The sequence below is a fragment of the Nematostella vectensis genome, chromosome 2, assembly GCF_932526225.1.
Source record: "Nematostella vectensis chromosome 2, jaNemVect1.1, whole genome shotgun sequence".
NCBI lineage: Eukaryota > Metazoa > Cnidaria > Anthozoa > Actiniaria > Edwardsiidae > Nematostella > Nematostella vectensis.
Genome location: NC_064035.1, coordinates 5332919 through 5358362, shown reverse-complemented (window position 1 = coordinate 5358362; position 25444 = coordinate 5332919). Strand labels below are relative to the sequence as shown.

The window sequence follows — 25444 nt, the reverse complement described above, 5'->3', positions numbered from 1 at the left end:
TGGCGTTTCATACGGTCGCCGCAAAAGCAATTATTTTCCCATATCCCTGAACTCTTGAGACTGTCCAATTGTGTCGTTATTCGGGTTGGATGGGAACACCGACAGATGGGTTCGCTTAATTTCATCATATAAAAAGAAAAGAAAGAAGCCACACTTAGTCATCCGCTAGTCGGCAAACAAGGAAGTCACATCACTTCTGATATGCCTATATTACGGACATTCTTTTGTAAACTGTTTGCTTTGACCGAGCGTAATGAACTCCCAGAGAAACATTAACTAATGCGGACGTATATGACAAAACGAACTACCTCTTGTAAGATGGTTAGAATGCCTCCCCGCTTTTAAGAATGGACAAGTTAGTAAGAGCTAGGCCTGTCAGTTATTTGGTCTGTCCCGAGGGAATTTCCTAACCTGGGTGTGTACGGCAGCGCGTAACGGGCCTAAGAATCTAGTCGCAAATACGCAAGCGTTTAGTGAAGATTATCCTATATGATAAAAAAAGGCGTTCATCATCGTAATTATGTCGGTAGAAAAAAGAGGTTTCAATAAGAAAAAGTAATCTGAAAAATATATGGCGGTTCGGGAAAGTTAACGAAGCTAGGGGAATTAGAGTGAGTGTGTTTAGGTTCGCCAGGATTAGCAAGCCTGCGGTGTAAAGGTTAGGCAAGAAAATGGCCTGTATAAACAGAGGATTATGTTAGTGTAAGCTGATCAAAAATGGTTTAGATTCTTCCATCCCCCGGGCCAATACAAATGTGTGTTTACAAACAGTGTATGCATAAGGAGATAAACTGTTCAATTTACTTTGCCAAAATTATTAGAAATATAAATTTTAATTAAGTTTCTCCTAAAACATACAAAGTAAATTTAAACTCGCGGCTCAAGTCGCCTCATGTTTTTTTCCCTTTTTGTATAATATTTTTAATTTCTCCCCAGCCCGTGCCTTGTCATCTTGCCCGGACAGTTCCCACGAAGCCAAATTAAACAAACATGATTGTTACAAAGTCAAATAACTTGGTACAGAGGGTAGGATAGAAGCCCCGGCTCAGCTTAGCTCGACTATATTAGTGAATCCCCACGGATTTCCCAACAGGGAGAGACTTTAATCAAACTGCTGTCGGTATTGTTCTAGCGTACCCCACCTGTGTGACAATGATGTCATTGTCATCAATGGAGTACACTGCTTTGCGCGTGGATCTACCACCGCTCTCACTCACTGACACTAGCTTGGACAACTTGCAAAATTAACGAACCAGTTTGGCGTGCAACGCGCTAAACCTCGGGGCTGCCTTGTCACCCCCTGGATAGGGAATCTACTAATGAAATATAGGCATGAGACGTCATGAGATGTGACGTGTAGCGGGTAATCCACATGGGACGGTCACCCTCATCCGGATCCACCGTAGTTGGTAAATGTTCCAAGAGTTTCGAGGAAGGAACCACGTCACTGGCAAGCTGTATTTTCCTCAGAGAGACTCCATCTGTCAGAGGTTTATGAGAGGATCTCGCTGTAAGATTGGCGAATGTCAATAGAGCGCCACATATTGCTCCATCTCCTAATTACTTGGTTAAACTTTATTAGTCTGCGATCGGAAGCGTCCGTCACTCTGTTTGTACTGCGCTATTGGCATTGGGCTAACATGGGTTTGGTAAAGAGAAAACACGTTTTGAACTAGAAGGGGAAAAAATGAAGACCTTGACATATCACGCCCTATCAAAAATTGGGAGACACTCAGCCTAGCGGGGAGTTTTCCACGATCAAAAGATATAGATATATGTATCTTATGATGTAGATACAATACTTATGGTCTTGTTAAAAATTTTGCAAAGAAGGACCCGTGATTTCATGTTTTAGGCTTGTGTATAAGGGCTTGTGCGTCTTTTTCGTATGACCTGGCGGTGCTTTATAAACTGGGCTTAGGGGTTTTGTGGGGCTTGTGCGTCTTTTTCGTATGACCTGGCGGTGCTTAATAAACTAAGCTTAGGGGTTTTGTGGTTCTGAAAGCTGTCTCCAGCTTGTACTTGCTGCTCTTTTATTGTCATTATTACTGTTTTGATCTTAGTTACAAAACCTTTGCGTAAACCCTTGGAATTGAGGTCAAAATAAATGCCTGAAATTCTAGATAGAAGACGTAGAAAGCTATGTATAATCCATCGCTTTTTTTGTTGTTGAGAATTTCTTGTTAATTTAGTGTAGCGTGGAGTTGTTCGTTATCTCTAGCACTATTCGAGCTAAGGGTCGATTTAAGCTGCACATATAGCGAATTTAGAAATATTCCCCTAAGGCGGGACTTTTAGACGATAACCAGTGATAGCTGATGTATTACAAGTGTCTCTTTAGGTCATTTCTTACGAATGATCCAAAAGAAAAAACTAATATCAAATACTCGCTAACCATAGCTTTTTGACCTTGCTGTTTGAAGGGAGATATCTGTTTTTTTTTTTTTTTGGAGCTGTATTTAGTTGGGTGATTTAAATGTGTTGGTGATTATGAGGAAAGTAGCGGTTTTTCTCTCGTTAATGGAGCAAATCCCCTCACTCTTTCATTCCTGTACTGAGTGGGATTTTTCGCCATTCACTCCGACATTCGTTCGCCATTCTAATTAGAATTATCATTTGTTGTTGCTTTTAAAGGCAATTTTGCAAATGGATATTCCCTTACATAGCGTTTTCCGTGCTGTCCTTTTACTTAACGTTTGATCAATATTTTGTTTCAGACTAATAAAATATCATGTAAAGTCGTCAACAAAATAAGTGTGTAGCCGCATTCTGTAACTAGTTTGTTTGATTGGTGCATCCATTCCAAAAGGCTAGCTTAGTCGGTCTAGCGCCATATTAGACTTTAATGTGCCCATCTTGGCGAAAGGGAAAACCACAAGTTTATTTTATATTGTTAGCCCGGCGCTAATGGCAGGGTTCTTTGTTGGTGTTATTTCACTGTATTTTTAAATGGTATGTATGGAATCCCTTGTGATTAATTTGTTCTGTATAACGAAGGCAGTTTGTTAACCTACTGGAAGCTCGTCGTGTAGAAAAATAAAATATTCTTGCTTTAATTTATTTCCCTTTGCCTAGACAATTGATGGTTCTCAGGCTCTTCTCACCGACCAATCTATCGTGCCTGCAGAGGTGGCAACTTCAACAAGTTCGCTTTAATTTACGTGTTATCGTCAATTTTCTTTCTAAGAATAAAACATATTTCATTTTTGCGGCTAAATATTTTTTTTTCTTTAGCATGAAATCGGCCATTTGCTTTCTTCGAGTAATCGACTAAAACTCATGCAAAGGGCGTCTTTTCTTGACAAGAAAACCAGCAAAAGCAACATGTAATTAGTGATTTGTTGGCGGTCTTTGTCTTCTTTTATTCTTTCAACTTGCTTTCCTTATTAAACACCCGTTGACAAGGGAGATACTGTCGCCCAGTGAGTGATCCAAAGTGTGGACGGCTCTATGGATCACCCGTTAAAGCGACCGTCAAAACAACAATCACAACAAACTGACGCATTTATTTCTTTGTACGGCACGCTTTATTCGATCATTCTATAGAGCCAACAGAAGGACAGCGTACTTGCAAAGGATCTTCTTTCAAATTGAGAGATTTGATGGACATTCATTGGCAATAAAGATGGAAGTATTTTTTTTCCTCTGGCCAAATATTTAAAACAGGTGGCACGATGGATAATAAAAGTTTGGCGATGAATGACAGAGCACTTGAGCCTCGCATGCTGGTAAAATAGTAATAAAAACATATTAGATTTGTTCGAAGCCTGAGCGATTCTTAGCCAAGTTATGATACATTTACATTGGAACAAACGCGGGGCAATTTAGGGCCCTTAATAGCCCCTTCCCTGGGCAGATCCCTTCCCTTTTCTAAGTTAGGTAAGCCTGTAGATGCCACAGAGACGAAATTTGACGCCTTTTGCGTGCCTTTAGAATTTTGCATTTTTTTAGAGGTTAGAAGGTTGGATTGTTTTTTGTTTGGCTCAGCTGGTTGTTTTGCTAGCATCAGCTGTAGGGGGACAGGTCTAGATCACCGGTATTCCCCCACCGCTATCCTCTCCCGACACACTGCACTATTTGTCCACCTTTCCTGCTGCAATCGCAAAGGACGAAACCACGACTGACATTACACTTATTTGACGATTTCGCAAGCTTTATTCGCAGTATTTTCTTACTAATTTAGATTAAAAAACGCCACGAAAGATGATACAGGTGAATACTTCTAAGTGAAAAATTCAGTATTTTTCAGACATTGTAATTTTCAGGGCGCGAATTGTAAGTCCGCTTACTTTAGATAACGGATGAGGATGTCCCCATACCTCACGAGGTGAATATATGGAAGGCTGGCCGATAAGGGCATGTTGCTATCGATGCTAATTGTTGCTGATACCTCGTGAAGACACGATAATAGCAAGCGGACATACTTTATTTACTGCTGCGTCACACTAAACTCCACACCGCAAACTGGGGACTCCTTTTCTTGATTTCAATAAACCTATCAGCAATATGTTATCGTCAGATCGGTTTTCGTTGTGTATTAAATTCATAGTTATTTAAGTATTGAGGTGTACCGAATAGTGCGCCATAGATAAACCCTTTGAGTTTGACATTTAAGCGTGAAGGTACAGACGCCGCCGGCGGCAAGCTTGGTCAACCGAACATGTACTAAGCAATGAACCGGCCGGTAGCAGGCGTGCATCGCCTGGTTTTATTGCAAACCTCTGGTTAGACCACACTTTTACTATTGTTTCCTTTGTCTATGCGCCAGCTTTAATAAATTGCCGAACGCCCGAAGATTCTTTGAGGTTTTTTCGCTCGCGCAAATTTGGTCCTACGCCAACCGCATTTGACATTACTCCTTGCACCCCAGTTCATTACAAATGCCAACAGCTTAGTACCTCTGCTTTGCTTTTGTTTAGTTTTTCTTGTTTTTGAGGTAAAAAAAGCTGCGAAAGCTTGGTAGATTCCACAGCAGTGGAACGACGTATAGCCATACGTTAACCTGTCGAAGACATAACATTGGAGCGCGGCCCTGCTGTCGACAGCTCATTTGACCAAGTTTTTTTTGCTGTCAGGTAAACGATGAAGGTGGAGTCGGAGTTTTTCAAAACAAGTGCCTACTCCAGACTAATGGCGCCGCCAGCGTGAAATATTGATAACTACACACCAATGTGTATACTTTGCGGTACTGCACATTTGTATTACTCGTTTCAGCGATTTATTTTTGTCTTCCTGCTCAAATTTAGCGTGGGTAAAACCCTGGAACAGCGCTTGGTGGATATTTCGAGCGAGTGCGAAGCGTGAAAAAACAGATGCTTTGCACTTTTAGGCTCGTATGAGAGCTTCTTTTGTTTTCGAGTTTCACGCTCATCAGCCACTAAAGGGACGGAAGATTTAAGAGCATTGCGGTTTTATAAGTTTTGAACAGGTTTAAGGTTTCACATTTGTGGCTACCACACTGCACGAACTACACGGTCAGGCTTTGCGGCCAGTGTGCACATGTTTATAGAATCAATCTCTTTGTTATTGGAAAGCACTTTTACTATTAGCGCCCCAGCCGCATGCTCATTGATCTCTGGTATGGGCCCCTCCTATACAGTAAAGTGCGTAGCATATTTACCCTGATGAAACTATAAAGATTACAATCTCAACAATCTTCTCGTGTTTCGATTTCGTTTTTCGGAGGAAGCTCATTTGCCCCGACTCTGCGTGCTCTCATCAGCTTTAACACGCTCTTGGTGAAGACCACTCCTTATCACCGAGTGGAAGGCGAGCTACACAGGCTTCGATCGATCGGATTAGCTCGTCTTAACTTAAACTCTCCCGGTTGCCCATAGTCTAGATAAAAGACTTAGTGGAATTACAAAGGAATTTAAGCTTTTTGCCACGAAATGCAGAATATTTACGCTCTTGGTGAAGACCACTCCTTATCACCGAGTGGAAGGCGAGCTACACAGGCTTCGATCGATCGGATTAGCTCGTCTTAACTTAAACTCTCCCGGTTGCCCATAGTCTAGATAAAAGACTTAGTGGAATTACAAAGGAATTTAAGCTTTTTGCCACGAAATGCAGAATATTTGGAGCCTATTAGTTTTGTTACAGGCTCTAAGTCTCCGGCTTGGTATCACTCGAGTCTGTTGCGATACCTACACTACCGCCAGCCATAAAAGCTTGTTAAAATTTGTATCGCCGGTTATGCCTATCTTTTGTTATTTGGCCTATTAGCCGCTTCACAGTAAGCGATTGCACTCTCTAGAACTCGTCCTTAGATCTATTAAACCATCGAAGCACCATCACACCTATTACCAGCAATCATTGTGTCGCCTCAGGCAAGGCATCCTTTGCGTATCTCGCAATACTGTAATTTGACGATCGATCCTATCCATGTTAGAGAGTACCTCCGGGATAAAGTGGCCTACGCACTGCGAAACCCTTATCCTTAATTCCAAATGAAATATGAAATCGCGTTTCTTGTTATGCCTTCGCATCGGGAAATTACCCCCGATAACAGAACCCAAATATTATTTTTCTAAAGTGATAATGTGTGTGGCCATATCTCTAGCTATTTCTGTCTGGTGAAAGGCTGATGAGCCCTCACCGGAGTAAGATTATGGTTTGTATTCACACATGCACTCAACACTGGCGCTTTCGTTTTGTTGGGACTCTGTGTGAAGTAGAACACCCTAGACTATCTCTCACCTGCAGTGCCCAACCGCCTTTGCATAACAAACAATCTTACTCAGACAGATTTCCACCATCATACTAAAAATACTGCCTTGATGAGACGTGCCAAAGGGTCTTATCCGTAAATGTTATAGTCTCAAAGAAGAAAAAGTCAGATAGCGTCTTCGGAATGTCCACCTATTGAGTAGCCCCTAATGACTACATTTTATATCTGTAGCTGAAAACGCAAATTATGTAATTTTACGGTTGTTAAGGCAAAACGTGATAAAACGATGCTTTCTTGCTGTGTGTTCATACCCCCCCCCCCTCCTAATTTTTACTCCAGTTCCTAAGCTGATTACTTAATGGTCGACAAGAAACAGGGGGAGAGCGTGAGTTATACCGATTATACTCAAACGTCGGCCTCCACTTCGTTGTTCAAGATCAAATGAAATCATCTTTATTGCACTAAAAAGTAATAAGGAATTCGGATACCCAAGGGAAATTGACTGATGTGCTATCCTTGGAAAAACACCGCTCCTCGCTCTAGACGAAAGAAACTTAACCCATGCGATATGTCTAGTGTAGAAACGATCGCGAGGCTTCGTTTGGCCAGCTTCCCTGCACTTTTCAAAAAGTGAAACATGAAACGAACGCTGTAATTATATTCACCCCTAAAAGCCCTGTGAGCCACCAGTCAGGGCGCAGGGCTGTTCATAAAGATTCTCATCTCAACTTTCAATTGTTATGCGTTTTTCAAACATCGTTGTTTTTTTTCTTGTTGACGGGAAATGTCAGTGTTAGCATATAGGGGCTGATTGTTACTTGGCTCGTTATACCCCACAGTCGTATTGACTTTTGGTGGAGTCCTCAATACTCTGTAGTACTTATTAGCTGTCGTAAATACTCTAGCTCCATTTCAAAGGGTACTTGAGTGTTAGGATTACAGACCCTGCCCTTATGACTAGAGAGAAGTCATAGTCTCCAATTTAATATCCCGGAACAAAGGGAATTATTTCATCCTAAAGTGCAGGTTTTCAAGATCTTGGAAAGGTCCGGTACTCGACGAGCCCAGAGAAGCCACTCCATAAGCATGCACTGCGCGCTAGTTCAATTTCCTTTTTTTTATTAATAAGCACCCAACAAAAGGCGGCAAGGCAAGACGCCGCGTACAACAATAACCAACACAAATCAAAACTCGTTTACTGAAATCTCGATTACGAGAGCGTGCACTCACACTTTGAGTTCTTTATTATTAACGTTTGGTCCTGTAATACTCTGTGTTTTAAGGCGGAAATCCCTCTGCGAAAATATGGGTGTCCTGAATCAGCTGTCAAGCTCTCACTATAAATTCTCTTAACAACCTTTATACTGTTTCTCAAATGTGTTTCCTGCTATAAAACGCTATATTCAATACACCCTTTAAGTTAACTCTGGTCTTAATATTGGAAACGATAATGAACGTATATAGTGGATTTACAAATGAGCCTTTGAGCCACGCATATTTTCGGCTTGACTGTGTAATAGTTAAGTGCTCCACTGATCTACTCACGAACTTCTACTCGACACTATTTATTTTTTCTCTGTTCACTGGCGCATATTCTAGAGGACCTCATCCGCCGGCATATTTGACTCTAGAGTAAGATCAGGTTATATTGATCTTGGTTTTAGCGCCCCTCTGCGTGAGATCGGCTTTTAAACGGATCGCATAGTGCTATGAGGTTGCTAGCGATGGCTGGTTGTTAGCCAAAGCGCGCCTACTGGGCACCAAGCCCATCTTATTTTGTTACAATATTCCACGAATAAAAACAATCAGCTCTAAGGAGGTCATTCTACGCTTAGCAGCAAACCAGACTCGAAGTCTTCTGAACCGGGTAATTTCGTTAGTTTTCGCTTAATGATTTCTAAGACATTTAGACTCAAAACATGGGTACTTAGTAGCGAGTTAACCAACTGCGCCATACCAGCAGAGCATTACGCCATAATACAACGTGTTTAGGGTGAGGGAAGAAACTAAAACAGGCAACACACTGTGTTGATATTACGCTTAAAGTGGCAATGCATTTACGGTCACTTTTCCGTCCGAATTCCTTTTTCTGCCTTTTGCCCGAGGGAATTGTTCATCTAGAAAGTCACTTATTGCCACCGGCCGTATGCCATTTATTTTTCCTAAATCAATCACGTTGGAGTTGATAGCTAAGTATTTTTTAGATAGGGCGCCGCACATGAGAGGCAACCCGTAATAGTTATCCCACTACCTGCAGGTCCGGATCACAAATTTGTCAATATCAACTCGAGCCACGTTGCCCAAGATGTCTTTATTGGTCCCTGAAAATCCCACCTTTGAGTTATTTTGAACCTTAAAATCCGCTCGTACAAGTCCTTTTTCCCCCTCCACACAAATAACCAGGCGGTATGAGTGGAAACTGCTAAGATTATAGAACCCTGCCAGGGTTGTTTAAAGGAAAAGTTACATCTATTGTTTTTGCAAGTTATCCGTTCAATATCAATAGATGTTGTTTTGTTAACGCTATGCCCCCTTTTTCATGTGCTGTTATTTTTGGGAAATTATAAGTGTTTAGAAGTGTACATTTCTCGTTCTGGATCACGAGTGACAAGATGGTAGTTGTAATCATGAACCTTTGCTTGTTTTACCGACTTGAACTAAATTGATGATTTTTTTTTCTCTTTTCTCGCTCGTAGATTGAAGCGCACCACCCTGGTGACTCTATAAAAGTACGAATGGAATCAGAACAAGATAAAAATAGTATGAAAGACCTCACAACAACCCTGAAGAAGTGGAAAAAGCACTCATATGATGGCTTAGTATTTTGATTAGATTGAGTAAATATTGCATACTTCTGAGTTAACTCATGTCTTGAATCTCTTATGGAAAATTGGAAAACTTAAACCTCACAAAAATATAGACCATAAACTGGAGAAATAGAACATTACTGCGATGTACTTTGTGGATTCTTTATCTCTTAGAATAATGATTCACATTTCGCACTTTCCTTTTTATTAAGGAGTATCTATAACATAATATAGATCCTCTTACGACTTAGTCAATGCGAAAATGGTTTGTCTATGCCTTGAAGAACAACTCTTTTCATGAAACCCCCTTTGTGTGATGTTTGAGTGAGGGTTGATATTGTCTCGCTTCGTGTATTCTAGGTTGCTAAAACGTGCCAAGTAACAATGCTTTCAGGATTCAAACTGACTTTTAACAACAAATACGACGTGTGAAAAAAATATTTTTCTCACAATAGAGCTACAAGTTATTGCCACTTCAGGACAACCGGCCAAAGGAAAAATACCACAAGGAACGATTGTTTATTAATGAGTATGTTTGGTGGTGGTAACTTACTAAATTATCCAACACTGCGAAATTTGTGCAGTGTGTTTTGCCACAAGCAATGTCGGGTTAAGCGCGTGTTTTGAGTAAACGACTGACCTGTTGTAATGTTGGAATCTAGAGCGGCCTTGTTTCACAAACTGTTCATTTATTCATTGAACCCTAATTTCCTCACAAAGAGTGGCGACAGAGTACACTTCTTTGTTCAAACGGCTCGTTTTTCTGTTTAAGTCCTAATCTCATATCCAAACGAAAGATGAATCAATTTGGCGAGAATCAATTCGCGTGAATTGGTTGTCTCCTCCTCCTCTTTGCCCGAGCAAACACTACATCCATCAATTAGATTGGTTCCTAGTATAGCTCTCATCTTCCAACATTTCATTCGCACAACTCCCCACTCTACAGCCCCTAACAAAACCCTTTTCCCATTCTCCCGATCCTAAATAACTTCTTGGCTTCTTAGAAGCTTTCATAATCTCTGAAAATCCTTTGAAATCTTTTGTGAGAACAGAAAGAAACGCGTTGTTTGTCAAATAGTGCCTTTGTTAGATTCATCTCAGACCATTGTGGTCGCGTTTCTTGAGACAAGGCCCTGGCAGTTCAGGAGGCAAAAAGCGAAACAAAATGAAAACAATTCATACCTTAAGCGCAATATGTATTTATCGTTTGAATTGAATGGTTTCGATATCAAGAAATTTGTATTTACGTCCTATTGTATTTACAAATAGCGTTTAGCAGTAAAAGGAAAGGATTGTTGTAGTCGAGCTAACTTCAGTATCATGTTCATCTCGTACTTCAATCAACACTGTGAAGATCAGCTCTCATCTTAACGAGGCGGCCATCAGCATCAGCCCCTCAGCTCTGATATATAGCACAACGCCCACCGTATCATGCACTGCCAAAACACATACACTTAAGCACAAATACCTCACATCTTCCAGAATAAAGTATTATAGCTAATTGTAAAGCTACTTTGAGAAATTGTTCCTATGTGCTTTGACAGCGCGGTGAAAGGGCATTGAAGAGGATTTGAAAATGTTATGCTTTTTGCGTACGGCCCTCTTCAGTCTCGGCCTTTCTTGCTCAATCTCGGGGGTACCGACCGAGCTGACTAGTCTCAGTGCATGCTTTTACGTCTTAGGATTTACCGTATTTGAGCAGACCATGGAGGAAAAGTCCAATACTGTGTTTGTGCTGGTGCGGAGCGCTTGAGATTTGATCTCAACAAGTGAGCGCAGACTTCATCACGTCAGTCCCCTCACATAATTACGATTTCCTTCGAGTGCGGGATTTTTCTTAACCCTACCAAGTCCAATACGGGTGTGCAGGCATATAGCTTGTACTGACCGGTGGGTAGTGTAGAAAGTCTGCTGCGTGGTGATATGCGAAGTTGTTCATAGACGCTCCGTGGCAGGGTTGGCCATCGCGAACCAGAACGGGCACGGGAACAGTACGCGGAGTGAAGAGCGGAGGAGGCTCGCTTAGCGGCCCTTTCTCGTAGTTTTGTTTTTTGAACTTGTACCGGTGATTCTGGAACCATATTTTCACTTGTGTAGGAGTGAGGTTAATTATCCTCGCAAGTTGCTCTCTCTCCGGAGCTGATAAATATCGTTGCTGGCGAAATCGTCTTTCTAGTTCGTAAGTCTGCGCCTTTGTGAAGAGAACGCGACGTTTCCGTTTTTTAGGAGGCTCGTTTCCCTCGTCTCTCTTGTCGTCATTGGACTCAGCGTCGTGGTGATCGCTGGACGCGGGGCTGCCGGCCTCCTCTATTTCAGGAGTACCTAAGACCAAGAACAAAAGCAATCAGTTTTGTAGTGCAGAGCAAACCGGCTACTAGCCGGCCTAGCCGCGTAACGCGCACCGTAAGGATTAAGGAGAACAGTGTTAGGATTTCCGCTACATACAGAGACAACAGGAATTCGCTTTTAATTCGTAAATGATGAAGTCAAATTTTTCAACGCCTCTCACTATTGGAAAAGGTTCCTTTCAACTGCCGAACAAGTTTTAAAAGTGTGCCCTTGAAAGAGATGGTCATGTACTCGTAGTTATCAAAAACGGGGTTGTAGGTTTAAGGTAGAGTTTTCGGAGTTAGTCTTGCTCGCGAGAATGAGATGTTTGTGCGAAGTATTTTACTCTCCGCAGATTGTCAATTGACAAACACTCTTCAACAATCCGTGCTCGGTTTCACTGACCATCATATAAAACACTTCAAGTAGCCGAGTTTACTTTCATTTCGATCAAAGATAGAAAATCAATCTTGCTTACCGGTATATGCGCTCCTCTGTACTTGATTATACGCCACGCCACAAGCCTCCAATCTGTTATCACTGCCACAGTTCTCAAAATTCACTGATACTTCTGGCGTCGGCTCGCTTTTGGACGCGCGTGTAACCGACTCACTCAGATTGAGGATGTCCTTCACCGAGAACGAAGTCATGGCTCGTCTGCTTCTGGCGTTGTGTACACGGTCTCAAATGATTTCCATTATCAGTGGTCCACTCTCCCAACGGTCATGCTCAGAGCTGCTTGTGCTGACGTCAGTCACTGCTCAGCCACTCAAGTCGTGAACAAGATGTTTGACACTAAACAAAGGTTCACCAGATCCTGCTAAGTCAACTGCTATCGATAGGCCGGGGTGACGACCGGTGTGACAACACAATTAATTAGAATGATTGCAATTGAATGGCATGTCAAACGTAAGCCTGTAAGCTGACAAGCATGCCACGCACCCATCTTTCTGACATTTCCCTGCGTTGGTTGTTCAAACTATTTTAATAACACTCAGAACTTCTTAGAAAAATCTTGGAGCGTATTAATTACTGCTGTAGCAAAGCTATTTCCTGCGATAGCCCACCATTACTCGTCCGGTACTCGTATGCTTATCCCAATCTATCGCTGAATGAGCGCTCGCTGCTTCAGATGGTCATTACGAGCCTTTGATACCTCTTTAGGGTTAAACTCAGATTAAATCTTTGTGAAAGCTTGGAGTAATGGAGACGACAGCCATATGTGAAAAGGGGCTGACGATAATTATCGGCCACGATCAGCCATTACGCGCCCTTAGCCGTCATACTGTCATCAACAAACAACTTGACGGCAACTCAAAACTTCAAAACATCACTCTGTTGCGTGCACTCGTTCCGACGGGTACTGTCGACGCGCGGAATTATAGCAAAACTTATAATGGAGGAACGACATGGCCGTCACTGCGGCACAAGACTCTGACAGAGGCAGGAAACGCCCCGGAACCTGGAGCTAACCACGGACTGCCCTACGAGGGTCGACTAGAAGGGTGAACTCCTCAATTACAATCTTCTAATATTTCTGATGCCTACTTTAGTCAGAAAGGGGCAATGGACTTGAAGTCAATGTCGGCAAACATGTCTAGCGGGGCGGACAGCTGAACGCTTCGTCCTATTTACAGTAACTAGTAAAGCTAAAACGTGCTAAAACACTTTAACTACAAATACGCAATATTAAAAGGCGATTTCTAAGCTGAAAAACACACAGAATGACTATAATGCATTACGGCTAATCCTGTTAAAGTGAATAAATGTATACACTTCGAGCACTTTACGATGTAGTCTCTGCACTTTTGCTAATTTGCGCGTCTATGACCTCGAACATGCTCGGGTTTAAGGTTTAAGTGAGTGAATCTCGAACTCTGACAAACCGTGATACAAAAAGAGCTCATTAAGATTGTACAGGTCGTGGTGAAGCTGAATTTCGGCCTGCACTTTGGCTATTACGTTAGAAACACTGTTTGCTTAACAACCTGGCGATTAAAGCAAAATGTTTGCTTGTGTCATTGCGTGATTGACACCCTGTCAATTAAACCATTAAGACAATGATATTCAAATTTTTTGGTGAATCCCTTGTTTCAATACGCTGTACACATTATAATAAGGTGTCTTTCTCGCTCTATCAAGCACCCTTTTCATCATAGCGATTACAGAATCATTCCACTGTATTTACTCTTATAAACTCTGAAGCATTATGCACCCATTTTTAATTCTCGGTTGTCGTGCTGTCTGAAAAAACACTATTTGGTATGTTGTTTGTTGTGAGACTCGACTCTGAATACTTGATAGTTTTATAAACTAGATGTCGTTTCCAGTTTTGTTAGTGAAATCAACACGCGTTCACCCAAACGACCGCTCTCAAAACACCATGATGGACGTGTCGGCTAATCCGCTAAAACCGCCGCACCATGCATCTCGCGCTATAATGTCAACTGCAGCCTATCGCATGACACCAACAGCTTTAAACACAAGATGGAGGCTCATGGCTCGAGAGTTGAATGAACAGCATTCGAGTGATAACCGGTTCGTTGTCAAGAGCTATGGATTAATAGCCCCCCTTGTTAATCTACTTCTATGCCAAACATCCTAAGCGCAACCTGGAGCACGGAGACCTTTTCTGATCCCGTGCCACTCGACCTGCAAGCGAACCTGTTGTTTTGTTACCATCATTAGAAATACACAGCCCTCATTAACTTTTTATGATCCAGGACTTTTCGAAAAACCGCGTTTTGAAGAAGTTTGCTCATAAAAAGGTAAATCGACTCTATTTGTGTCCATCTAAGCCACAGGGTTTATTTGTGCAGAATAGTTGGCTCACCACAAGTTTCTTCAATGCCAATATGGGAGCTGGCCCTACCCTAGCCTTGCGTCAAGCTGTGTTAGGCACACAAGTCTTTGTCTCGTGTATTGTCTCTAGAAATCCACCCTGGAAATAAACAATGCTAGAAGGAAAGTCTTGTGATCAAGGCTTCTAAAGCTTGTACAATATGCAACAAAACGCGCGATAAATTTCGTTAAGCTGTTTAAGGCTCGGTCGACAAAGCATAGGAAGCTTTTATTATAGTTTTGTGGGGCTGATCTACTCTAGTACACTTGTCCGTTAATGTTAATCCCTGTGGCGTTTTCTCAGAGAAACCTGTAAAAAGTTCTGTTACGATTAGATCTGTGGTGATGGTTATGAAACATATAGATATGTTTGTTTGTCAAAGAGTACAGCGAGCACTTCAAAGCTCTCATCTCTGTGAGGCTCTTATGCTAATTACCCTTCCAGCCACTGAAACCTCTTTCGATTAGACCGAAAATAATTCAAAAGGTTTCGAATTACCGCCATGAGGCAGTCTAAAATGAAGACGTTTTTAGATTTCGATTTTACTCTAGTCTTTTATTGTGAACTAAGTTGTTAGGTAGAAATCCGGTCAGTGTTGAAGAATTCCTCACCACAACTGACTTTGTACGAATTCTCGATGTTTAAGATCACGTTGCCTACATGATATCTTTTTCAGATCTGTGAATTGCTCTGAAAGGTTGTTTGCACAGGATTGGAAGGATAAATGAATACTTAGATTTCTATGTAACCTGGTTCAATATTTAAAATGGATCAGGAACATATAACAAGAGTCTTGCCAGCCCCCCATGTTTGGGTACCGGGATTACTGCTTTTGGTATGGAATGAACCGTTTTCTAAAACATGGCTCAAATCTCCAGAGCGCTCGTTAAAGCCAAACGGCTACGCCTTCTGGAAGCTCAAATCGTAGTATTTGGATGACAAGGAAATGTTGGCACTCGTTTTGGAGCAAAAACGTAACATTCGTAAACAAGCCATAATTGATTGATACAGTTTAAAAAGAACTGTTGTTCTTTGTCATTAAACACAAAGCATCGGCCATTTGCATTTTGTGAGAAGTTGAACCCATTCTGTTTGACATGGGTTGTTCTTTCTTTTATTCATTGTGGACAAGTGTCATAGGTACGTCCGTCCAAAGCCTCTTGCCTGACCTATCGAATCTTTTGCGTTATTACAAAAAAAGAAAGACTCTGAAAATATTGACATAGGAAACCGCGCGTTTAGAAATAAAGATGAGCTTCTCTGTCATTGTCCTTTTTGTCTTAAACATGAAAGCAAGTGACATGAGTAAATATGCTTATGCAAAACGCATGAACCGAGCGAAGGAGCTATGTAACTCAACAAAGGCTTTTCGAATTTCAGGCCAGACTACACTTATGTTCAGAATTTTTCAAAAACTGTGTGTGTTTGGATCTAGCGAGTGGTAACTAGATTGTGTTTATTAGTGCGTTGTAGAGGAAGCTCTTGACTGACGGCTTCTTTGCATAGGCTAAGAGCACGTCCTCTTACTTTGCCACTACATCCAAGAACTTTTTGGAAATAGAATTGAAAAGGTCCTAAGGCTTAACACGGAACGGGCTCTTGTGTGTCAATTGCTTTGCTTTTGCTTCACCCGCGTAATCTTATAAGATATTAATACATGGCCATTACCCGAAATTGTTTAATGTAAAGTTTACTGGGATTAGTAAAAGAGCAGTTTATCGTAAAAACACACGCCGGTTTCCATCTTCCCTTTTGTCAGACCTAGTTGGCAGGTACGCAATTAGCTGTTTCTTTTTTTCATCGGATTAGAAAAAGCAAACTGCAAAATGACAGCTTAAACTGGTGTAATGTGTATTATTTATTCATAAAGCAATGACTCAACTAGGAGGTGTGTGTGAAATTCACTCATTCGCCAAAGCAATTAGTTAGTCTTTGATAATACAAAGGCCCGCCTACATGATCTCCCAAGTCTTAGACCAACACAGGGAGATTTGTGTCTGCTCTAACGAACTCCTTGATGTTTTGATAGAAATAAGTGTAGTGGTTGCTTAACTCCTACCTAGGATTCTAAGAGTCATGACAGTGTCACAAAAAAACGTCTCATCACGCTTTAATCCAAAGACAATTCTTATTCGAGCTCTAGGATTAAGTTTTGAGCGCTTATTATTGTAAATAACAGTGTGTGTGCTGTTCTTGCAGGCTATAGAAAATTCCAGTGCCCTCTCGGTTTAGCCCAACTCTTGTTTATAGCTTCTTCCTCAAGATGTGAGGACGTTTTGCTCGTGGTCTTCTATCTTCCTTTTGGATCCTATTTTCACTTATATCGTTGTTAATAGCAACAGTGGAGCGCTTAATTCGAGTACATCATCCGAACGGCAAATAAATAGTTTCACCAGAATGTTATCCTCTTTACTATCTGTTTATTCTCTATCGAGCTTGGCTCGTCCTCCGACTTAATCTGTCTAGTTTCCCTTGGTGATATTTCTGGCGCAAATGGCTTAACCTTCATGTTTCATTTTTTAAACTTTTTATTTAGGGAAAGATTTAAATTGGCTCTTAAGTCATTGAAGGATTAAACGCGCAAAAGCTGTCTATCAAATGTTCACGAAGGTGTGATAGAGCACGGCCCTGGAGTACACATGGGCCTTGTTGTGTTGGAAATTACGACGATGTAATAAGAGTTATAATGGTACTACCACATCAGAACACTTCCAAATCCGTCAATCCAATTAAGCCCTAAATAAACACAGTCCTACATCCACAAACTTACACATGTGCGAAAAGGGAAAATAAAGACAAGTTTCTACGGGTCTTTCGAGGTGTCGTTGTGTTGGAGCTAGCAAGCCTGTTGGCGTGGTTGCCAAAGCCACTCGGCCTAGAGTGGAGTCACCCGCATCTCTCTTAGATCCTGTTGAATTATAGGTCCGTTTACTTCGTGCGACCTGTCGATATATTTAGAGCGAACTTGGGGTTAGAGTGTCGGCAAAGTGCGTAGGTGCTTGCTGCGCCAGGTATTACATGTTGCGTCAGTCGTGTCAGGTTAACACAACACCCCAATGACAGCAGAGGAAGAGGATTGTTTTTGTTTTACATAGCCTGTCTATTTTTTAAGTGTTAGCTCCTCCCCCGTGTCCTCTTGACGCGCGCTCGCACCGGCCTCGTTTGCACCATTCACCTCCAACCAGACAATGGTAACGTACCCAATCGGTTTACACTGAGCACAACTAGATGAGCGCCGAGATGAGCTCGTTTTCCATAAGAGACATCCTTGATCTTCCCGAAGATGCCATTCGGTCAATGCAACACTCAGACAAGAACCTGATGGAACCGTCCACCAGCCCAAATCACCACGAGACTCGAACTCCTAGCGAAATCACCGAACAAGAATCGGAGAATGAAGGTTTGTTCTTATGAATACTCTATCTCCTTACAACTTTGAAAGCTGTCTTCCCCAGTCGATTTTTTTTGTATATTAAGCTAGTCAGGTTTACCATGAAAACTTATTTTAGTATTACAGTTTTTTGTTAGTGCGAATCTTGAATACCTGTAGTGACGAATTGACGGCCGTAGTGTGTTCTTAAAGTTAGTCGATTGCCTTATGTATTGTACTCGAACCGCAAGTGGATTTGTGTTTAGTTATTCCTCTCTCTATGGAATGACTCTCGTGTTTACGAATTATAAGTGAATTCTAGTGATGGTTATAGGGGTCATTACATATACTGGATACTTTCACGGGGTTGGGGTTACATGAATGGTTCGTTCTTTATGAAGAGTTACAGTTTTAAGTATAACGTTCTTAGGAAGGTACTTGAAGTAAGGTGCAGAGATAGAGTGAATAACGCGAGATATACGGATTATAACGTGCGGGATAAAGCCAGATTGACAGTCAAAAGTGTTGAGCTAAGAAATAATCTGGGAAAGAAAGGCTGAGTTGTATTAATCCTAAATCCGTTTTGCCATTCCTCAGTTTCCGCATCTTCGCCAGACCAAGACCTGACGCTTACTCGAATATCACCTCCCGTTGACGAAAAAAACGAGATTGCACCGAGAAAGGAGCCACTGTCCGAACCTCCGAAGAAGCGTAAGCGCCGAATTCTTTTCACTAAAGCACAAACGTTCATCTTAGAGAGGCGTTTCACCCAACAGCGGTACCTCTCGGCACCGGAGCGTGAGGAGCTCGCAAGAATAGCCAACCTCACTCCAGCACAAGTCAAGATATGGTTTCAGAATCACCGCTACAAGTATCGCAAGCAGATGTCTGAGAAAGGCCCTTGGGATAAGCCGTACTCTGCATTAGCGCACGGGGCCTTTCTCACCGGAACGGGACAGTACTGTAGCTGTGTTGGGCCGACCTGTAGTTATCTGAACAGCGCCCCCTACCAGGCGCCGGACTACCTACATTACCCCTCGCCCGTAACGTCCACGTACATACAGCCCTCCGCGTACTGGTGAGAGGAAGGGCGCGACAAGGCTTGGGCGCAATCCAGGCCACCAGACTTATATACTGTACATAGCGAGGAGAGACCGTATATCGAATCGAGTAGCTAGATGCAAACTGTATCAAATACAAGCTGTACAAATTGCGGTTATTTAAGGTTTAGGAAATGAAACGCATTTGTGAAAATATTGCATTGAAAGATCCCTGTAAGAAGGACTTGATAATAGGATTACTCATTACGAATGAAGCGGTTTGTTGTATTTTCTATTAGGTCAGAACTACCCGTTTATATTAATTTGCCCTGTAAAAGAATATACGTCCCGAAATTGGATTGTCAGGTTTTCTTCATGAAATGTACGTCCCTTGGCATAGTCTGTATTATTTACCATTATGTAAGCGGAGAAAGTGGCTTGTAAGCTTTTTGATACAACTTTTTAATATTTCGGTAAACACTAGGCTCTATTAGTTTACTCTTTTTGGATGCTAAGCGCTTATCCCTATTCACAATCCTTAATCTTCTTGAATCCCACCCTTATTCATTTTGGGAACCGATGTTTAACCACGATCACACATTTTTCTCTGTTTGCAAACAGTGTTAAGGTATTGAAAAATGATTTCTTAGACTCGCGAAAGCAGATAAATTTCATCAAATTTGGTTCTTCACTGGCTTAAGTTGTTCTTCCAAGATTTGCGATGCTGTCGTTTTTTAGGAGATATATTTAAGGAAACAATCGGAATTTTTGTGATAAGTCGTGGCTTTGTTTTAAGAAGACGTTATTTTTTCCGTTGTTAACATTCACAGTAATAGATACTTGCAACATTTAGCCAATGAATGTGGCATTTTTCGAGTCGGGAACTTCTGCTGTCGAGCCCGCTTCTCTGCGATCATTATAATACTCGAAATCATTTCAACGAATACGAATACCTTTAATTTCAAGCACTTCTATTACAACTATTTTCGTTATCGATTCTCGCTAAAAATCAGGTCATGCCGCGCAAGAAAAATGTTTTGTTAGGCCCAAATAAACGTTGAAGCGTATTTTCTCCAAGGTTCTTATAGGAGTAGGGCGAGTGAGTTTGTGTGTGGAAATTAATCTGACAAGATGTATACTGAATCGCCCGAATGAGTATTTCCACTCGTAAAAGTGTTAGTCTTTAGAATCCTGCTTTTTGTGATTCTACTCGCGCTTGAGTGTTTTTTTTTTGTTGTTCTGCGGTTGGATGGGCGATCGATTGGGTCCTCTGTCGCCCTCGAACAGGGAGACTAGCTTGGTGATATGTTATCCGATTCAAGACAAATCAACTAGATTATTAGACACTGCCTTATTATTGTCGAGTCATTTTCTTTTGTACGTTAATAGAGAGGGCGGGAAGCTTTTTATTTTAATCTACTGAAATGAAAATTATATTGTTAAACAAAACAAATGGCAAGGCCCCTTCTGGGAAAGACGCGTTTTTAGTAGTTTTAAGTAGTTTTCTTAGGATCAAATAACTTGCCCTTGGAAATTCTTAAGCAACGTGAAAATGTTATCGGAACATATCTTCTCTCTTCTCTCTTCTCTCGTTTTATTGGATGTTAAACACGGTGATGGGAGTGATCATTATTTTGACTTGATGTCAAGGTAAAATTGACAGATTGGAACTATCCGCTAAATAGAACATAGGAAATGTCTGTTTAAACAACCTCCTCATCACAAGAATGGGACCCCCGCCAAATGAGAGAAACCACTAAAATTCTCCAGAGATAAAAGAGTGTTCGAATCACATCGAAAAGTTATTTATTGTGAAATGAGGTTTTCTAGTAGAGACGTTATCACTGCAGCACTGCTCCCAGTCACAGACTGTATTTATGTTATGGCAGCTTTGTGTAACCAACAATAGTTTAATAATACTAAGTTTAATTAAAAATGGCCGTTTACTGTGCAAAGACATTTGATGGGCAAATGATGCTGTTGACGTTGGCTTTTGTGTCGTTCTGTTTGTGTCTTCAGGTGTGTCGTTCAACGCGTCTTAGTTTCGCTGCCAGGGTAGAGGTTTTCTATGTGGGATAGCCAAAGTGACAAAGGAATCTCGCACACACTTTCACCATAGCGAAGATTTTCAATTGCAAGTTTGTTTCGTTTTGGGGGTGTAACTAGTTATTCCATGCTTGAATTGCACTTTTGCATAATCCAACATCGAATACCTGTGAAAGTCTGGATTTAAAAAAAAACAAAAGCTCTCAATAGCTGTGAAGTCGTAATTCGTATGAAAAGTTAACAACAGCGGGCGCAATGAGAAGAGCAATCGTCAAGTAATATTTGATTATCTCGATTTGCAGAAACCAGAGTCAAACCGAGGGAGGGGAAGAATTGGCTGACTGACGTGAACCAATCAAGTCATCACCTGAGGCCTCTCGAGTGAATTCTCACCCTAAAAATCGATGGTGACAAATGTTTGTCCCCTTCAACGATCGAACTTTCCGTATAGCAAACAATTGTTCCAATCCGAGTAGAAGGTTGTTTCTGCAATAGGCAGCGCGAGAAAGCTCCGTTAGTGACACAATCGATGTCACTCCGCTTGATGGATAGTGTGGTCCTCTGTGGAGAATTGCTGTAAATACCCCCGAAGGAAAATTATCTTCGCGAGAGCGCTTTCATTACAAGGTCTCCTGTTAAAAAAAAAAAAAAAAAACATATCAAGAAGAAAGCACTCCAGGGCAATGGGAGTCCTGTTAGGGATGTTATTTTTGTTGATAAAATGCGCTACGCTGTATGTAAACGCCTGGTGTTCGAAATTACAAAGTAGATTAGGTTAAGCGTGAATGCCTCAGGCGTGTTTTATTGAACATATAAAGAAGCGGAACAGTAATAAAATACCCCAAAATACCTACCAAAATATAATGTATGGCGCATTCATTGATTGTTATTTCAACGCATTAAATCGTAAAGTATGTTTTTCAATTCTTGACAGAGGATTTCCGAAGAAAACGATTTTTAGTCTAACAACTTTAAACAAAAAGATTGACCAATCTACCACAATTGATGCAAAGAAAAATAAACATCAATCAGAGAAAGCCATTTAAGAGACAGATCCCGATTTCACGCGCTCAAGGGAACATTGTTTAATGGAATTTTGTTTTAGCTGATTTAGCACTCTTAGTATGGCAGCGCGCACCAAAATGTTCGATAAAAACGAACTTGAGTCTCTCAAATCAACAAGCTGGCCCTTGGGCCTGGAGGAGTTATGCTCGATTGGGCTTAGATTGCCTCGGTATCTTTGAGGATGCGCCTTTGAATAAGCCGATCACTTCAAGCGTAACAACTCATTTTATCGATAACATTTTAGTAAACACGCATGGCACTAGGCAAATAAAATAATACGAAAGATACTATTTCTGCGCGGTTCATGTTCCAATGACCATCGTATGTTTCCTGAGGTTGATCATCCAATCGGAGAAAAATTTGTATTTCAATCTGTGGCAAAAACCGTCAGATTAGAATCTGTCAAAATATCCTTCATTCTACGGAGACAAGAAGAACGGGGGAAATAAGGGCTATGGCTTTAAAAGTCCTCAGTAATATATATCTCCTAATAGAGCCACCATTTTGAGGTTCGAAAAATGAGGCGTCCGTTAGATTTGTTTAGACTTCAATTCACCCAAACTTTAGATTTCGAATGATTATAATTCCATTTCTAATGCAAGTTGTAGCCTCTAACACCAAAATAACATTATTTATTTGTCTTTGAATCATGTGCGGTGTTTTTCGCGCCAGGAACCGACTCACTCCAAACACAAGACCCTTCAACGGGGATAGGAGAACTAATAAATAATACAAATCTACACACCAACTAGGATTAAGGCAAAATAAGCAGTAATGTTTGAAAACTATCGTGTTTTACTTGTATTTCGTAAATTATGTTATTGAAGAGATTCCTGGCGATGTGACATAATTGAATTCTACAACCGTTACATTTTCGCAGATGCAGCAAATTTATCAGTGATTTTTATCGTGTTTTATTCGTTTTTAACACTAATAGAAAAAATGTTTAGAAATTAGCTTCCACAACAAACATGTATAGTCCTTTTTGGGATGAAATTTAATCAATAATAAAAATCGCAAAATGAATATGCCAATAAGCAGGCGGAGTCATCAAGTAAAGAAGCTCGTTTTCTTCCAGAGATACGCAATACTTTGGGGCAGAAAGCTCAACACCTTAGTGATTACTAACAACTTGTTTTGCGTCGGTCTGGTGCGTAGCGGTCCTTAACCTAACAGCAATGAAAAGCATTAGCTGGACTCTCGTGTGTTAACTGTGGGTTTTTTTCCATTAATCGCGTTACTGGCACTTATTGTCATATTCTGTGAGGGCAGTAATAGCAGTGTTCAAGGCATGTCGTGGGTAATAGGTGCATTTCCTAGTCTAATGCCAGACGTCAACTGCACTTAAAGCCACCGTGAAGCTGAGAGACGGAAGTAAGGAACAGATTGCCCCCGAAATAAGCTTCTTAACGGAATTAACATTGCATCGAGCCAATTTTCACGTCATTTATTTCCCCTTTGATCTGACAAGAAATGCCAAAATCATTAGTAACTAAACGTGGACGATCTCTGTGATGCTATTGGCTGTACAGCGAAAGGGACCCGGGGAACACACCCGGTGCTTGTTCTAACGAAGTGTTGATGTTCCTCGGTAGAGGACTAGAGTTCTTTTTTCTTTGAGTGTGCACGACTTGCTGTATTCAGATCCGAAAGCCGGGGCATTGTGATCTCTGCCCAGACGCACTTCTGTGCATACAAGCACAGCGCTGGCTTACAATGCACACTTAAACCATACTAAGCGCCATTTGACATTTAATTGTTGAACAATACGGTGGCCGAGAGTATTAAAGGTGCTGTTTCACCGTTAGTTTGTCGTACATTGGACTGTTTGACTTTTATTGCTTCATCTAATGAGCACTTCTTTATTCAGATGGATAGACATTGTGGAGCGATCTCAGACAACTAATAAAAGTACAATCACTTCTTTGTCACGGTTTGTAAGCATTGTATACAGCTTTACGTACAAAAGTCCATAAACTATGTTAAACACAACCCTGAACAAACACAGGGATTTTATTATCGACACTCCTCGTGCAAACGATCCACGCTTCTTTAGTACCCCTGTAGCCTCTAACTTGAAAAGCACATAGCATCCGTAGACACATTAGCTTAAAATATGTACTAAGAAAATTCCGGAAATAAAGACAAAAGAAAGTTGTACCAACAAAAATGTATTTTTTAGAATTTTTATTTGAATCAAATTGGAAAATAATAATAAGAATAATAGATATGTGCCCAGAATATTTGTGCTAGATTAACCAAGTACTCCTTTTGCAGCATGCATAGACCCATAGACGCTGAACCGACCCCTCATTCGCTACCAATGACTTGCCCATTTTTTGCTTACCGTAAATGATCTGATGAACGCCCCATCTAAAGAACGCCTTTTATCTAATGAACGCCCCCCCATCCTAAGCTTACAAGTTTGTAATGAACGCCCACTCGAACAAACCCTCCCCCTCTATTATCAACGCCCTCCCCCTACCCTTCCTCCTAGATTAAAAACAAACGACACAGGAATTTCAAATTTAATTAAAGGGACAGCGTCATGGTACTGCGCATGTCTGGAGGCAGTGTTTATTGTAGGCTTTTAATTGTCTACAAACAGTTCAACTTTAAAATGTCAATGCCTTGTTAAAATAATATGCAATATTTTATTGAAAACTATGTTTATTGACAGTTTGTGGTCATTTCCTTTGAATTTAAGTCTCCCACATGTACCAAAGGCTTATAAGTCAATATTAGAATTTGACTAAAAGTCATTGTGTCCTGGCCGGATAGCTATTGCAAAGCTCTTACCATAACGCTGCCCCTTTAATCTGAGTTTGGCTTTTAATGGGAAAGACTTGCTTAATGTCAAGAAACGCTTGCTACGCAGGCAATAATTTAACGTGATCCCCTTATCCTGTTATATATCCCCTTCTCTGCTTCGCTCCTATTCCTTTGTCATTGACCAAGCACCTCCCTACCATAGCCCGCCCAAACCACTTTCTACCATTCCCTCCCATGCTAATGTCTGACTGACTACTAAGCCGTGACTAATAAAATTGTGAATAAAATAACTCTAAGGGAATGCTAATTAAATACCCCGAGGAAAGATATTCGGGGGGATCTGAATTTTTTTATAAGTTCTACTCTAATCCCAGAGGTTCTTAGAGGAAGCGATTCTTTTTTCACCAAAGGGTGGGGGGGTCTGAAATGTTAAGGTGTCCTGAGTAAAAATCTTTCCTCCCCCATCATGGTATACAACGAACACTCCCCTGCTGATGCGCTCTG

General features: G+C 41.1%; 3 protein-coding genes across 6 annotated transcripts in view; 2 read left to right on the top strand and 1 right to left on the bottom strand.

Moving 5' to 3' along the window:
* The window catches only part of LOC116613034, a 39231-nt gene extending 17264 nt beyond the window's left edge, over positions 1-21967 (top strand). For 2 of the 4 annotated variants that reach the window (XR_004294060.2, XM_032373620.2), the window contains exon 3: positions 9367-9627. Coding sequence is in view for 2 of the 4 variants with exons in the window: in XM_032373620.2 (XP_032229511.1) it covers positions 9367-9371 (5 nt within the window). In the remaining 2 variants the exon portion in view is untranslated. Of the gene's footprint in view, positions 1-936; positions 1848-9366; positions 9628-21405 lie in introns of those variants that run through there. The other 2 variants (XR_004294062.2, XM_032373619.2) reach the window with 2 other exon arrangements.
* Positions 10657-13507, bottom strand: LOC5505204 (homeobox protein XENK-2). Its single transcript, XM_032373618.2, has 2 exons — positions 12284-13507; positions 10657-11799 (listed from the first exon to the last, which is right to left on the bottom strand). The coding sequence occupies exons 1-2, from the start codon at positions 12453-12455 to the stop codon at positions 11321-11323; spliced, it is 651 nt and encodes a 216-aa protein (XP_032229509.1). The 5' UTR covers positions 12456-13507; the 3' UTR covers positions 10657-11320.
* On the top strand, positions 16587-19332 carry LOC116613033 (homeobox protein Nkx-2.8). Its single transcript, XM_032373617.2, has 2 exons — positions 16587-18047; positions 18615-19332. Exons 1-2 carry the CDS (start codon positions 17876-17878, stop codon positions 19097-19099), a joined length of 657 nt encoding a protein of 218 aa, XP_032229508.1. The 5' UTR covers positions 16587-17875; the 3' UTR covers positions 19100-19332.
* Positions 21968-25444: the final 3477 nt, after the last annotated feature.